We start from the raw sequence: 14,411 nt of genomic DNA, 5'->3' as shown, positions 1-14,411 counted from the left end.
AAAATTCTGCCGCTCATGTGTTGTATAGCGTGGTATGAAAGGCAATGTGTTCAATGGGACTGATGTGTTGTCTGGACTGACTGGTTGCTGCATGTGGTCAGCTTGTGCTGTGTAAACTGATGTGAATGGGTTGAATTTCAGATGAAATTCAAATAAATCAATAGTTATGTAAAACCTTGCTTCAATTGTAAATGGGCTGCATCATTCCACTTATATCTTGATTGATATATTTTTTCAGTTTTATTATACTTTACGAAAAAACAACAGAAAACGAGTTGCACTTTAATTCATTAATGTGTTCTAACAAAGGCAATCGGCAAATATTAACCATATATGCTGTTTATATTGCTTGTAATTGGGATGAAGTAAACATCTGTTGAGTATTTTAACATAAAATGGTTTAATTGTTTTGAATAAAAAACCCAAAAATGCAGCGGGTCCACCAAACCCACAAACACTGGCTGAGTAACAAAAAATATGAACACCACACAAGGGTTAAACCAACCCCCTTTCTTACAATAATAATAATAATTCTACAACCAAATAATAAACCATGAATACTTTTAAGTAGGGATGCACGATACACAACGGTGAGACATCGGCTGATGTTAGCCCTATTTACCACCATCGGCACATCGGTACCGGTGACTGGGAGAAGTCGCGTTAGCGTTGTTGTTTCAAAATCTGAAGTCTGAGCATAATTTTGAAGAAACCGTGACTGTGGGTCTGCCATAACTTTAAATCATTCAAGGGGGGGGGGGGGGGGGCCTTCTTGGGAGGCCGTCATTTATATTTTTGACTTTGGTATACTGATGCTAAATCGCACACCGCAGCTGTGCCCTCACAGGAGTTGACAATCGCCGTTGTTGGCTAGCTAGCCTTCTAGCTACCATAGACAGAATCATTGCTGACTGCTCAATCGACAATTAACAAAAGCTTATTTTTGACAATAGTTTAGTGGTACAGTAATTAATTAATGACAAAATGCGTGTATAACATGTGTAGGTATAGTGCTGTGTTCACCTGTAGCAATTATCTTATGTAGCCAAGATGGAGATCATTGTGAGGGAGAAATGTCCAGCGCTTCTCAACTTTCTGACCGTTAAAAGTGAACCATCCGAGAATTGATTGCGCATTTTGCCATACTTGGGACACAATTATTCAATAAAAATAGTGTAGGTAAGTACCGAAGTACACAAATTGAGGACAAGCACAAGAGTTATCATGTTTTTGTCATTATTCTGCTCATCAGCATGTAACAAAGGGCTTCCTCTTCTGAGCTGCTGTCTCTGCCAGGGCAGTCCTCAGTGGCAGCAGCAGGCACATTTAATCACTAGCTGGCAGAAAGGGGAGTGGGAATAAATATGAGAAATATCTGCTGCTTCCTGGGAAACGGAGGAAGGGGGAGAAGCCCCTTTGGGCTGAATGGATGGAGAGCAGAGAGTGTGTGTTGGTGTTGACGCTGCTGCAACAAATATTAATGAGAGATGAAAGATATCATTCACCTTGTAGGGCCAGGAGAGGGGAACGTAGGGCACATAATGGCATGTGTGAACGGCTTCCCGTAGAGCTAACACCTTTGACTCAACATTGTAAAAGCTTGTGGAGATTACAGTACTGAATGGGAATGCTACTAGAACACAAAGAGGTAATGTTGTCAGAGAAACAGTCCTGTAATGTGAGGGAAATGTACACCTTGATTCAGCAACACACTTAGACTAGACTCTTTTCTATTTGTGTGTATTCATTTGCCATCCAATATCTGCTGACTGAAATGTTTTTATATAATAATGAAACAGAGATAAATATATATGCTTTATAGTAAATTACATGTTTTACTACATCGTACATTATATTTCTGGTCTACATTTCTGGTTATTGTGTCATTAAAAACATGTTCTCCTGTATTGTTTGTAACAAAGAGGAACAAATAATTCAACACTATTTTACAGAATGTGTTAAAATGCACAAGAAGCCAATTCTTCCTTACAATATAAATATGCAATAAATAAGGATAATGTATGGAATAGTGGCATTTCAGTGTGCCAAAGGAACTGAAAGTGGGCTTTTCCAGACAACATCTACTTTTCTCTGTGTGGACATGCATACAGTGTAGGTGGCGGAGCCCCGTTCATTGCGGTTGTGAAAGTTGCTAGTGGGCAGTGGCGGTGCGTCAATAGTGGGCGCTTGGGCGCCGCCCACCCTGACTTTTTGAGTTAAAAAACGTTATATATACAACATAATTGAAATAAGAAATGTACCGTGTTTATGGGTTAAATGTGTATGGGAGACCACTGTCAAGAACCGCTAAAATGTGTCCGGACATAATATATTGCCATTCGCCTTTTCTGAGAACAGGCAGGTCGGCTACCGTCCGTGGGCGCCGATAACATGGGAGTCTATAGGAGAGCTTATACTTTTCTCAGTCATTTTAGCAAGGATAGCTTTTCATTGGGGGATGAAACTTAGATCTGTGGGCGCCCAATGGCATTGTTTCTTAGTTCAATGTGACATTCTTAGATACGCGATTGGACTATTTCGGCGAATCAGCATCGTTATCATTCCCTAACCACAAGCGTAAAGAGCAGCACCGTAGCTAGCTGAAACTTAGATTGAGTGAATATGGCGACATCGATGGCTGAGAACTCCGTGCAAGCTCTACTTAAAACACCGTTTCATCGACTATCAGATGTCGAAAAGAAGAAATTGAAAGACTTGGGACCCGAGCGTCCGGATTTAAACATTCAACAGACGACCACTGATCGCGGGAGAACCTACACTCGGACTTTCTCCTCAAACTTGTATGCTAAGCGGAATTGGTTAGCTGGTTGTACAGTGAGCAATGCCTTTTTTTGTTTCCCTTGTCTGTTATTTCAAAGTCCTGGGACTGAAACACTTTGGACTACAACCGGGATGAAGGATCTAAAGCACTTCACACAAAAATGTAAGAAGCACGAATGTGGCCGCAGCCACCTAACCAACTGTCTTAAGCTAAACCTCTAAAAAAGTGCTATTTAAACCGTGCCGCCCAACTGCGCCCCCCCCAAAAAAAATGTTCACCAGCCGCCACTGCTAGTGGGGCTTGAAACAAAAAAATGGGATGCCTCTCAAGAACAAAAATACCTGTATCATTCGGGGATCTGTGTTCAGAGAGCATGTATAAGAACAATGTCTATTACACCTCTGTAATATCACTTATGTGCAATATATATATTCATACTGTAAACCGCTTTATAATTATTTGTATTATAATGACTCTAATGACTTTGTTAGACAATTCAACTCCTGTAATAAATCTGTGAATAACTGTGCAGTATAACTTCCATGTGTATTACTGTCTATCACACTACTTTATACATGCTACACTTTTTGTTGTCCACCTGGGTTTATTTTATGCAAGCCTAAAAATTCATGTTTTGCTAGTATTGACTCTTTACATGTAACAATATACATTTCCCCTCTGGTATGAATAAAGGTGTTCTGATTGAGTTTTCTTTAAGCCACGCCTCCAATCTGTTTCGTCACAGTCCGTCTAACTTTCAAGTGGACTACCAGTGTTTACCTTATAATAATATCTGCTGATTTACAGAGTCGTTCACAACGTATGTCAATGGACAATACTATTTTTCATAGGGAAGCACCGTTTACAAAAATATCGGCCAATACCGATACCGATGTTAAGAATAACATTGTTGCCGATACCGATGCCGATGTTTTACTATGTAACCTGTAATGGTAGCACAATGCAGACTAAGGCAGCCTATCCCTTTAAGAGAGAGCGTGGGCAATGGCGGCGCTGGGGGGGGGGCAAGCAGGGTCTTAAGACCGTCCAGTCAAAGGCTTTGCCCCCCCATTTGCCCCCCCTGCCCTCGAAACATATAAGCATTACAAACTATAATCCGAATAAAGAAAAAATGAAGACACTACCGAGACATAACAATCATAGGTAACCGTCCGACAACAATTGTTTATAACGTTGCTGTAGTGGTCCGTATTACAGAAGCGTCTGTATCTTTTTAGTATGGTAACAAGGGTTAGGATGTGTAGTGCGATTTGATTGGCAGTTTGCACGCAGACGTGCGTTTGACGCTCATGTTGGCGGCGGTTGACGCATAGCGGCTAGTTAACGACAGAGCAGATTAGCGAGTGACAGAGCAAAATGGACCGTTTTGTAACGTTAATTTTCAGAAAGCGGATGAGAGTGGATGATGGTGGTGATTTGCGGATGCACAGTACGATGGAGGAGGACAGAGTGGACATGGACAGTGAGGATGAAGGGGAGGATGAAGAGGAGGATGAAGAAGCGGCGGTAATGGAGTCGGCGGGGGCGAGGGCGGAGGAGGCGGCGGGGGGCAGCGGAGGCGCCGGAGGAGGCGGCAGCATCAGACTCCGAGGCCGATAACATCCCCGAAAATGTCGGGCAAGATTCGGGGAGTGAAGGGAGAGCTTCACCGACAGCCGTAGCTCAGATCTTAGGTGGCGGGAAACCTGGCCCGGTGGATTTAAGCCAAGACCCAGCAGAGGGACCGAGGCAGCCTCAGCTGAAGTCCTACCCGCGTCGGGCATTTTGCTCCCAGCTAACTTTAAGAAGTTTTTGCCAGTCTTGGTTTAAACAATACGCGTGGCTGGAATACTCGGTGTCAGTTGATGCTGCTTTCTGTTTTGCCTGTCGGCATTTTCCCCACCATGCTCGGACATCTGGTCACTCAGAAAAGAGCTTCACCCACGCTGGCTTCAGAAACTGGAGGAAAGGAGGTGAGAAACTAACACAACACCATGCAAGTGTTTCTCATAAACTAGCAATGGAAGGCTGGTGTGAGTTTAAGGCAAGGATGAAAAATGGTTCAAGGATGATGACTAAGCTTGATGCTGGACATGAGAAAACAGTACAAGAAAACAGGCAGTACATGAGAGCAGTCATAGAATCACTGCGGTTTACTGCTTGTCAAACAATTGCACAGAGAGGGCACAGGGAAGATCAGCAGTCCACAAACAGAGGTCATTTTATTGAACTGTTAAATCTGCTGGGAAAGTTTGACACCATTGTCTCAAAGAAATTGTCCAGTGGACCTGGGAATGCCAAATATGTGCATCATGATATCCAGGATGAGCTGATTGATGTTATGGCCAGCATGGTGAGGGAACAAGTGAGCAACGCGGTTAAGCTGGGAGAGCATTTTGCTTTAATGGTGGATGAAACAAAGGATGTGAGCAAAAAAGAGCAGATATCTGTTGTTCTGCGATATCTAAACAATGATATGATTCATGAAGAGTTTCTGGACTTTATTTCTGCAGAGGGCCTGGATGAAGAGTCTTTACACAAATCAGTTAAACAAACACTGGCTAAGTGTAGCATAGACAAACATGCATGCATTGCACAGTGCTATGATGGGGCCTCTGTCATGTCCGGGTGCAACAATCGTGTCCAGGAAAAGTTTTGCCAAGAAGTGCCACATGCGCTGCACACAGATTAAACTTGGTTTGAGTTGACTGTGTACATAATGTGAAAGCAGTTGCAGAATGCTTTGCAACGGTCAAGATGTTGCACAACTTCTTTTCTGGGACAGTGACTCACAAGGTGTTCATGGAGAAGCAATAAGAACTTGAGCCCACCAAACGCACAGTGGGAATTGAAAAGACTATCAGATACCAGGTGGGCCTGCCAATATTCTACACTGTGGGCAATAAAAAGAACTCTCCCTGCTCTCTTAGCAACTCTTGTGGATGTGAGCAACCAGACGAATGTTCATAGAGCTACTGAAGCAAGATCACTGATTGGACTGATTGATGCACAATTTGTTGTGCACATCTGTATGCCGGAGAGCATATTTAAGCTCACAAAGAACTTATCTGATCATCTACAGGCCACAGATTTGGAGCTGGCATCTGCTATTGATCTGGTCTTTGCAGTTGTTGATACCCTCAATGACAAACGCAATGCTGAAACATGGACTGAAATCTGGGAGTGTGCCAGTGATATGTGTGAGACAGTTGGCATTGACATGCAGCGCCCACAGGTAAGGAGAAAAAAACAGCCCCACCACCTGCAGGACTTTGTGGTGAACAGCCAAACGGGATAAAAAGAGCCACTGGAAACCTCAGAAGACTATCAGAACCACAGCTATTTCCCTGTAACCAATCGATTAATCAGTGAATTGGACAGGCGGTTTTCCTCTGACAGCTGTCACGTTCTAAAAGGAGCAGCAGCTCTTAACCCAAAACACGAGACATTCTTGGACAAAGACACTCTTTTGCCCATGGCTGAACATTATGGCGTATTGATTGAAAACCTCTCTTGCTGGAACTTCACCAGTTAAAAAGACTGATTGAGAGGAAAAACCAAAGGGGGGACGTTGTCAGCACCACCCATGATGTGCTGGTGCTTCTCCTGCTTAAGGCGTTTGAAAATCTACCTGAGGAACAAAAGCGGAGATGCTCGTACCAGCAATCTGGGTGTCCTGGCAATTAGTTCAAGCAGGGCCAAAGCACTTGATGTCGAGGCAGTGATTAACCACTTTGCAGCCAATCACAACAACAGGCGGATCGTTCTGTTGTGAGTGACCAGTGAGTACACAATTCTTTTTTGACAGATTTTAATTATGCTACCGGTACTTATTGTTTGCCTCATATTATGTCAACTGTAAGTGTAGTATTTAGCCTGTGTGTCTGTCTGTGTGGTTGTTTCAGCAGTTTCAGTGGAGTCCAGAGGAGGAGGAGAGAGGAGTTGAGAGCAGAAGAGAGGAAGACAGCAGTGGAGAGTGAAGGAGAGGAGAACAGAGGAGTTGAGAGAAGAAGAGAGGAAGACAGCAGTGGAGAGTGAAGGAGAGGAGAACAGAGGAGTTGAGAGAAGAAGAGAGGACGACAGCAGTGGAGAGTGAAGGAGAGGAGAACAGAGGAGGAGAGAGAAGAAGAGAGGAAGACAGCAGTGGAGAGTGAAGGAGAGGAGAACAGAGGTTTGGTTTTTAAAGTCCCTTTATTGCACCATAGCAAAAGAGACAACAGCTCACCATCACATCTTCATTCAAGAGCAACAAAAACCACACAAAAACAAAAAAATAAAATACAAGCAAACCTGTCAACCAGACACAGAACGTGTTTCTCCAATCAGAAACTTACATTCAGCTCTCCGTCCCCCCCCACAGAGCACAAAACCCCCCCAACAGCCCATACATGACCGAAACCATGCACATTGTCCATCATCCGATAATACGCATGTTCCACCCTCAGTCTGGCCTTCAGCAGACCCTTCAGGACCAGCACTGGCTCCACACTGCCAACACTCTGGGCCTGGTTCCTGCGAGTCAGCCAGATGGCCAACTTAGCAACGCCAGATACAAAGTTCACCAATGAGTGTACATCCTTCTTTTTTGCACAGTACTTCGGGCCAAAAATAAACAAATCAAAAGCAAAAATCTCCCTAGACCCCGAAACCACCTTTCTAACCGCTCAAACAGAGCAGACAAACGAGGACACTGAATAAATAAGTGTTCAAGGGTCTCGTTCTGAGAACAGAAGAGGCACTCCTCCCCCCAACTCTGGATCCAGGTGCGCTCTGTATCTGTTCGTAGCTATTGCTCCATGTACAATCCTCCACTGGAGGTCTGCTGTCCGTTTTTCAACGGGCAGCTTGTACAGAGACCGCCAGCTGCCCTTCGGGGAAACATCTGGACCAAAAAAACCAGTCCACCTCGTCTCCTTCATCCCTGCCAAAGAGCGCAGGCTCAGAACCTTGCAGCAGATCTGATATATTGCCTTCTTCCCTGCGTCCTGTAACTTCTCCAGGTGCGGGGTTGTGAGCGACAGCAGCTGACCACCTCCCTCCTGCCACTCCCCCACAAACTGGGGTGACAGACAGAGAGGGGAAACTATACTCCTCCCCTTCGGTCCACTGGTCACACACATTGTGGTCTTGTGCAAAAACCCTCAGGGGTTGTGGCAGGGCAGCACAGACTTCCTCCACCACTCTGTTGATGACCCTGATGGAGGTGATGTTGCTTCTCTGTCTCAAGATATCCACCGATGTTGCCGTCATCTTCATCAGATGGCCCAGTTTGGTGCAGCCAGCCTCTCTAAAATAGGCTCGCAGGCTGGCAGACTGCAGTGTTTGAGTCTGTATAAGAGTATTAAAAAACAAAGGTTCCTCAAACAGCCACATGCCCGGAGTCTCATTTTTGGTACGTTGTGGCCTTAAAATCTGCCATGCCTGTAATACCGAACTATAAAAAGGTGTCAGTCCAGTTAAGTCCACATCCTCAGATTTTAAAAGGAAAAGCTGTTTGTCGTAGCCCAATCGCCCGGCTCTCTTCAGCAGCAAACGAGCTGTATCAAACCAGCTTGGGCCACAATTGTACAGCAGTCTTTGTGCAGTCTGGAGTCTAAAAGAGGCTATTTTTGCCTGGATATTGATGAGTCCCTGCCCCCCTTCAGCCACAGGCAGGTAGAGGGCTGCTGCTCGGATCCAGTGCCGGCCAGACCAGAAGAAGTCCAGGATGACTCGCTGAATGTCCTCCATCAGGCCTCTCGGTGGTGTCAGAGCAATAAGTCTATGCCAAAGAGTCGAGGCGACCAAGTTATTTGCAACCAAAACTCTTCCCCTATATGACAACTGGGGTAGCAACCATTTCCATTTAGACAACCGAGCGCACACTTTCTCCTTAACTCCCTCCCAGTTCTTGTTCTGAAACCCCTCAGTGCCCAAAAATACTCCCAACACCTTCAGGCCCTCCTTCCCCCACTCAAGACCTCCAGGCAGACTGGGCACTGTCTGATCTCTCCACTGTCCCACCAACAAAGCCTCACTCTTTGCCCAGTTCACCCGAGCAGATGAGGCCTTTTCGTACAGGGACAGGGTATCCTGCAAACATTTAATATCCCCCTGGCTGGAGACAAAAATATTAACATCATCTGCGTAAGCAGAAACGGTAAGTGGACGATCAAGATCAGAGGACCCAGGCAGTGAGAGACCACTGAGCCGACCTCTCAACATGCACAGCAAGGGCTCAATAGCTAGGGTATATAGTTGACCGGAGAGAGGACAACCCTGTCTTATCCCTCGCTGCACAGGGATTGGCCGACTCAGCCCTGCCCCCATTTTCACCATACATTGAGCACCATTATACAATAAACCAATCCAGGCCAGAAAACCATCACCAATGCCAAAAGCCCTGAGTGCAGAAAATAAATAACAGTGATCCATCCTATCAAAGGCTTTCTCCTGGTCCAAAGCAACAATACCAAAATTCACATTCTGGGATCTGCACACATCAATAACATCACGAATTAGGAAAATGTTGTCCATAATTTTCCTGTCAGGAACACAATAGCTTTGGTCTGTCTGTACAAGTATTCCCAGGATGTCCTTGAGTCTGTTCGATAAGGCTCTGGAAAGCACCTTATAGTCCGTGCAGAGGAGAGCAACCGGCCTCCAGTTTTTAAGTAAGGCCAGGTCTCCTTTCTTGGGAAGCAGGGAAAGCACAGCTCGCTGACAGGAGACAGGAAGAGATCCTGTTCTAAAACACTCCAATAAAACACTGTGCAAATCAGGTCCAAGAGTATTCCAGAACCGCTGGTAAAAGTCAGTGGAGAGACCATCAATTCCCGGTGCCCGTCCTGATGCCATCTGATTAACAGCGACTGTCAACTCCTCCAGGGTCAGCTCAGAGTCCAGAGCAGCTTTCTCACCCGGGATGAGCTGAGGAAGCCCCTCCAGGAGCTCCTCGCGGCACTCCATGCCGCACTGTTCTGCCCCAAAGAGGTCAGCGTAGAAACTCACTGCATGGGTCCTCATCTCCCCCGGACTGGTGGTCACTCTGCCTCCAGGAAGCTTAAGGCAGGTCATCTGTTTCCTCTGTGCCACCGATCTCTCCAGATTAAAAAAGAAAGAGCTTGGGCCATCCATGTCCTTTAGCTGGAGGAAACGAGACCTAACAAGAGCTCCCTTTACTCTCTCCTGCAGGAATAAGCTCAACTCCAATCTCTTCTCCTGCAGCAGATGACCCATGGTGGGATCCGAATGTCTATGTAACCCCTCTTCAATGTTCCTAATACTTATTTCAAGCTCCTGAACTGCTGCCTTTATATTAGCAGTCGAGTGGGAGGTATACTGCTGGCAAAAAACGCGAATTTGGGCCTTCCCAACTTCCCACCACAGCTTCAAAGAAACAAAATCCGCTTTCCTGGTTTTCCACTGCTGCCAAAAACGCTCAAAACTTTGACAGAAAGTACGGTCCTGCAGAAGTCTGTTGTTAAAAGACCAGTAGGACTTAACCCTTTCGCCTGGTGAAAGGATCAAATCTATACTGACAAAGTGGTGATCAGTGAAACCAACTGGACTTATATTGCTGTGGACTAATCTGGAGCTGAGACTTTTGGAGATGTAAATCCTATCCAGTCTAGCTGCACTCACCCTGCCATTGCCGACCCTCACCCATGTGTATTGTCTGGTTAGTGGATGTTTGACCCTCCATGTGTCTAACAGATCCAGGTGTGTGATGATGCTGTGAAGGCTCTGAGATGACTGTGGGTGAGGTTCTTCACTTGTCCTGTCTACAGTGAAGTCTAGCGTGCAGTTGAAATCCCCACCAATGATAAATTGATCCTGATGGTACTTTCTTACCTCGTTTTTTAGCAGGGTGAAAAAAACCACTCTATCTGTGCCTTGATTTGGAGCATATATGTTTACAAAGCAGACCACAGAGTAGGGCTGAACGATCTATCGTTTTGGACCGAAAATCGCGATCTCAGACAACACGATTTTGGGATCGTCAAAGCTGCGGTTTTTGCTTGGTGTATATTAATAATAATAATTTCGTCAATAATTTCACATGAATGCCCAAGGCTCTGTGTCAGCTACCGATCAGAAAGCTGCAGGCTGCGCGTGACCAGATCACGTGTTCGCCACCCAAGTCAGTGTGTAGCTTGTCATTCAATTTCAAGCATACTTCCCCACTGACCATACCGGGGAGAATATTGCCATGGGGTTGAAGGAGTGCTTGGCCAACTGGGGTCTAAAAGAAGAGGCCCAGACGTGCATAATAACAGACAACGCTTCAAATATGGTCAAAGCAATGGGACTTAACCAATGGACCAGACTGCAGTGCTTCGGACACAGGCTGCATCTTGCAATTGGTAAGTACAAGAATGTGTGTTTGTGCGAGTGTGTATGTTTACAAGGTTACTACAAGTGTGAGAGTTCGTATTATCTGGGGACGAAGCGCCGAGAAGTTTGTTGTCAAGCTGTCGTTAGCTGACCAACTGTTAGCGCAATGCTACTTTAACATACTGTTTATCCTAGGGAGAAAAATGAACCCTTTCATCGGTAAACTTTGTATGTGTGTGCACGTTTTAAGGATTAGGGATTAGTGAGGCCATGTAATGTGTGTTTCGGTGCGAGGGGGAAACGTGTTTTTGGTACAATAAACAGCTAGCGTGTTTTAGTAGTAGCACATGTCAGGCTGGTGCAACATCAGCTGATGCCACTATACGGATTAAATGATTTTTTGGTTTTTAGTGGAATATCTAAGAAGCATATTAATTGCTTGTGCATTAATTACCAATTACAAATTAATTTATGGGCAATAACTTACTGTGGTAGTACCACCTGAAGTCTGCTGCTAAAAAAAACGTCATTGAACTAAATACATGACAACAGATGTAATCAATGGTATGTTATGAATACTGTGTTATGAGCTATCCTTATGGCTTTTCATACTGTAATACATGTAATGTTTTCCCCCAGAAAATGCTGTCAAAGATGAGCAAAGAATCAAACGGGCCACAGGACTTTGCAAGCAGCTGGTTGCGGTCTTCACTCACAGCTGGAAGAAGAAGGCGGCACTAAAACAGGCACAGCAAGACTTGAACCTACCTCAACAGTCACTGGTCACTGAATGTCCGACACGATGGGGCTCCCGGCAGAAAATGATTGGGAGGGTGTTGGAGCAGAGCAAGGCACTGTGCCAGGTTCTGTCTGAAGACAGGAAGACGCGGCACCTGGTCCTCACTTGGCAAGACACAGATGTCCTTGAATCTGTAAACAATGCCCTCGGTCCTCTTCAGGAGTTCACAGACGCCCTCTCAGGTGAGGACTACGTAAGCGTGTCATACCTGAAGCCAGTGCTCCATCTCCTCAGAACAGCAACGCTTGCTGAAACTGACCAGGACACGAATCTCACCAAGGAGATCAAATCAAGAGCTCTCCACTACATTGAAGAGAAATACAGCGACCCAGTGACACAGGAGCTCTTGGACATCACATCCTTCCTTGATCCAAGATTCAAGAAGAGCTACATAAGTGAAGAGAATGTCCCATACATCAAAGACAGAGTGAAGATGGAAATGGAACAGGTGGCACAAAAGGTAAGCTTTCCTTTTTCTTTGTTGTTTCAAAATAAAACAAAGTTGTATTTGTGTTTTTTATTTTTGAACTATACTCTACTGACATTTTAAACTTTTAGACAAAATGCCTCGTTGGTCTTAATCACAACTGATAGCAAAACATTGATGCCTCTTATTACTGTGTGTTGCAGGAGCAGAGGGCTTGTGTCACAACCCATCCCATGCCCCTGAGTGCAGAAGAAGAATCACCATCCACCTCTACAAAGCGAAAGCGGTCACTGGGCAGCTTTTTCAAGACCAAGGCGGTCCCTGCTTCCTCTACTGTGCAGTTGGAGGATACCATTAAAGCAGAACTGGACAACTACCTCATAACTCCTACCATTGATGGAGAGCAAGATCCACTGGCCTGGTGGAGAGTGCACAATGTCAACTTCCCATGGCTTAGCAAGTTGGCTCGTAAGTACCTTTGCATACCAGCAATGAGTGCACCATCAGAGAGACTGTTCAGTGCCAGTGGCAATATTGTCACATGTCAGCGTGCAAGTCTGAAGCCAGCAAAGGTTGACATGTTGGTTTTCTTGGCCAAAAATCTCTGAAGGGATGAAGGGGAAGATTTATTGATTTTTGTTGTTGTTCTTCTGCACCTTACCCTGACATGTCTTTGTTCCATTAAAAAAGGTGTTCACTCTTTTTTACTTATCTTTTGTTTACAGGCTAGATGTTAAATAATGTAACCAGTTGGACATATTTTGTTGATGAGGAAAATGTATTTTTTTTATTATTATTATGATTTAGTTTTACTACCTTTACATTTCACTTCCTCTTGCCACTTTATTTGAAGCAGCACAGGTTTCTGAATACACGGGTTGAATATCTGTAACTGCTGCTGATGTTGAGGTTCATAAGCTAGCTCCTTTGAGCCATTTTGCACTACTTTTAAGGTAAGACTTCTTTTTTTGCTCCACTTTGTTGTTACACTGAAACTTGTTTAAATAAAAAAAATCGTGGAGAAATCGAAATCGCAATCTCTGCCAGAAAAATCGCAATTTCAATTTTTTCTTAAAATCGTTCAGCCCTACCACAGAGCCCTCTATTTCTGCCCTTACAATCAACAGCCTGCCCTTCACCACTTCAGTAGATGATAGTACAGTTACATCGACATTTTTCCTAAGCAGAACAGCTACCCCTGCACTAAGGTTGGTGCCATGGCTAAAGGTGCACGAACCATCCCACCATAAACCCCAATCTGTCTCGTCTGCTGGATTAGTATGTGTCTCTTGCAAAAACAACACATCAACCCTTTTTTGAGTAGCGACTTCAGAAATTAATGCCCTTTTTTGTCTGTCTCTCCCACCATTGATGTTCAAAGATCCTATCTTGAGGCTCCCCATAGAGGTCAGAGAAAAAGAAACGGATAAGATGAACAAAACAGAAAACAATTGAAAAGAGAAACCCACCGTGTGATACATGATCATTTTACTTTTTAATCTTTTTAGCAGTTTTGCCTTTTTTTGCTTTCCTCAAAGTTGTGATATGCTTTTTGAGGCGAAAACGTTTCTTCTCATCCAAGAGGTCAAAACCGACCAGTCTTTGCAGAACGCCAACAGATCTGATAAACTTTTCAGTATCACCGAAGTAGTCATTTAATCTAACAGACTTTTTAAATGTTACATCCAGAAATTGATTTATTTCCTCTAAAGAATAGAGATCTGTGTTCCTGATCGAAGTTTCACCTATGGATACTGTATCTGACTCAGAGTCATACTCCATGTCCTCTCCTTCACAGGATGCCTGACTATTTAACATACCCTGTTCTTCATTGGTGTTTACAGTGGGATCTGTGCCTACAAAACTTGTGGAAGCTGCTTCAGTGCCTGCAGACTGTGAACTGCTCAGGTTCTCTGCAGTCACAGAAGCCTGTTGCTTGTCAGGCCGACTCTGTTCCTCCCTATCCAAGTGATCCTCCTCAGAAAGTGAACCAGTGGCACCGGCTTCCACACCCTCCGCACCGGGATCCGCATCCGCGCCCGCGGCGCCAGCACCGGACCCGCCAGCAGCGGACCCAGCACCGACCC

The 14,411-nt window shown here is 44.9% G+C and overlaps 2 protein-coding genes across 4 annotated transcripts in view; one reads left to right on the top strand and one right to left on the bottom strand.

Moving 5' to 3' along the window:
• rbfox1 (RNA binding fox-1 homolog 1) overlaps nt 1-14,411 on the bottom strand; it is a 341,491-nt gene that overhangs the window by 316,335 nt on the left and 10,745 nt on the right. The gene's annotated exons all lie outside the window — the stretch shown is intronic.
• Nucleotides 10,711-12,994, top strand: LOC134877701 (E3 SUMO-protein ligase ZBED1-like). Of its 2 annotated transcripts, none has more exons than XM_063903298.1 (3): nt 10,711-11,127; nt 11,738-12,357; nt 12,528-12,994. In XM_063903298.1, exons 1-3 carry the CDS (start codon nt 10,974-10,976, stop codon nt 12,930-12,932), a joined length of 1,179 nt encoding a protein of 392 aa, XP_063759368.1. In that variant the 5' UTR covers nt 10,711-10,973; the 3' UTR covers nt 12,933-12,994. The 2 variants fall into 2 exon arrangements, with proteins under 2 accessions (XP_063759368.1, XP_063759366.1); XM_063903296.1 differs by having other exon boundaries at nt 10,711-11,317.

This window comes from Eleginops maclovinus, chromosome 16 (assembly GCF_036324505.1).
Source record: "Eleginops maclovinus isolate JMC-PN-2008 ecotype Puerto Natales chromosome 16, JC_Emac_rtc_rv5, whole genome shotgun sequence".
Classification (NCBI taxonomy): domain Eukaryota; kingdom Metazoa; phylum Chordata; class Actinopteri; order Perciformes; family Eleginopidae; genus Eleginops; species Eleginops maclovinus.
The sequence above is the reverse complement of the archived record's forward strand: the minus strand, read 5'-3'. Positions and strand labels throughout refer to the sequence as shown.

Bases quoted from the DNA above. Each gene is read 5' to 3' on its own strand.
- LOC134877701 (XM_063903296.1), top strand. From the start codon at position 11,140: ATGTGTGTTTGTGCGAGTGTGTATGTTTACAAGGTTACTACAAGTGTG. The intron at 11,318-11,737 runs GTAAACTTTGTA...GTTTTCCCCCAG, and splicing joins AAAAATGAACCCTTTCATCG to AAAATGCTGTCAAAGATGAG. The intron at 12,358-12,527 runs GTAAGCTTTCCT...TGTGTGTTGCAG, and splicing joins TGGAACAGGTGGCACAAAAG to GAGCAGAGGGCTTGTGTCAC.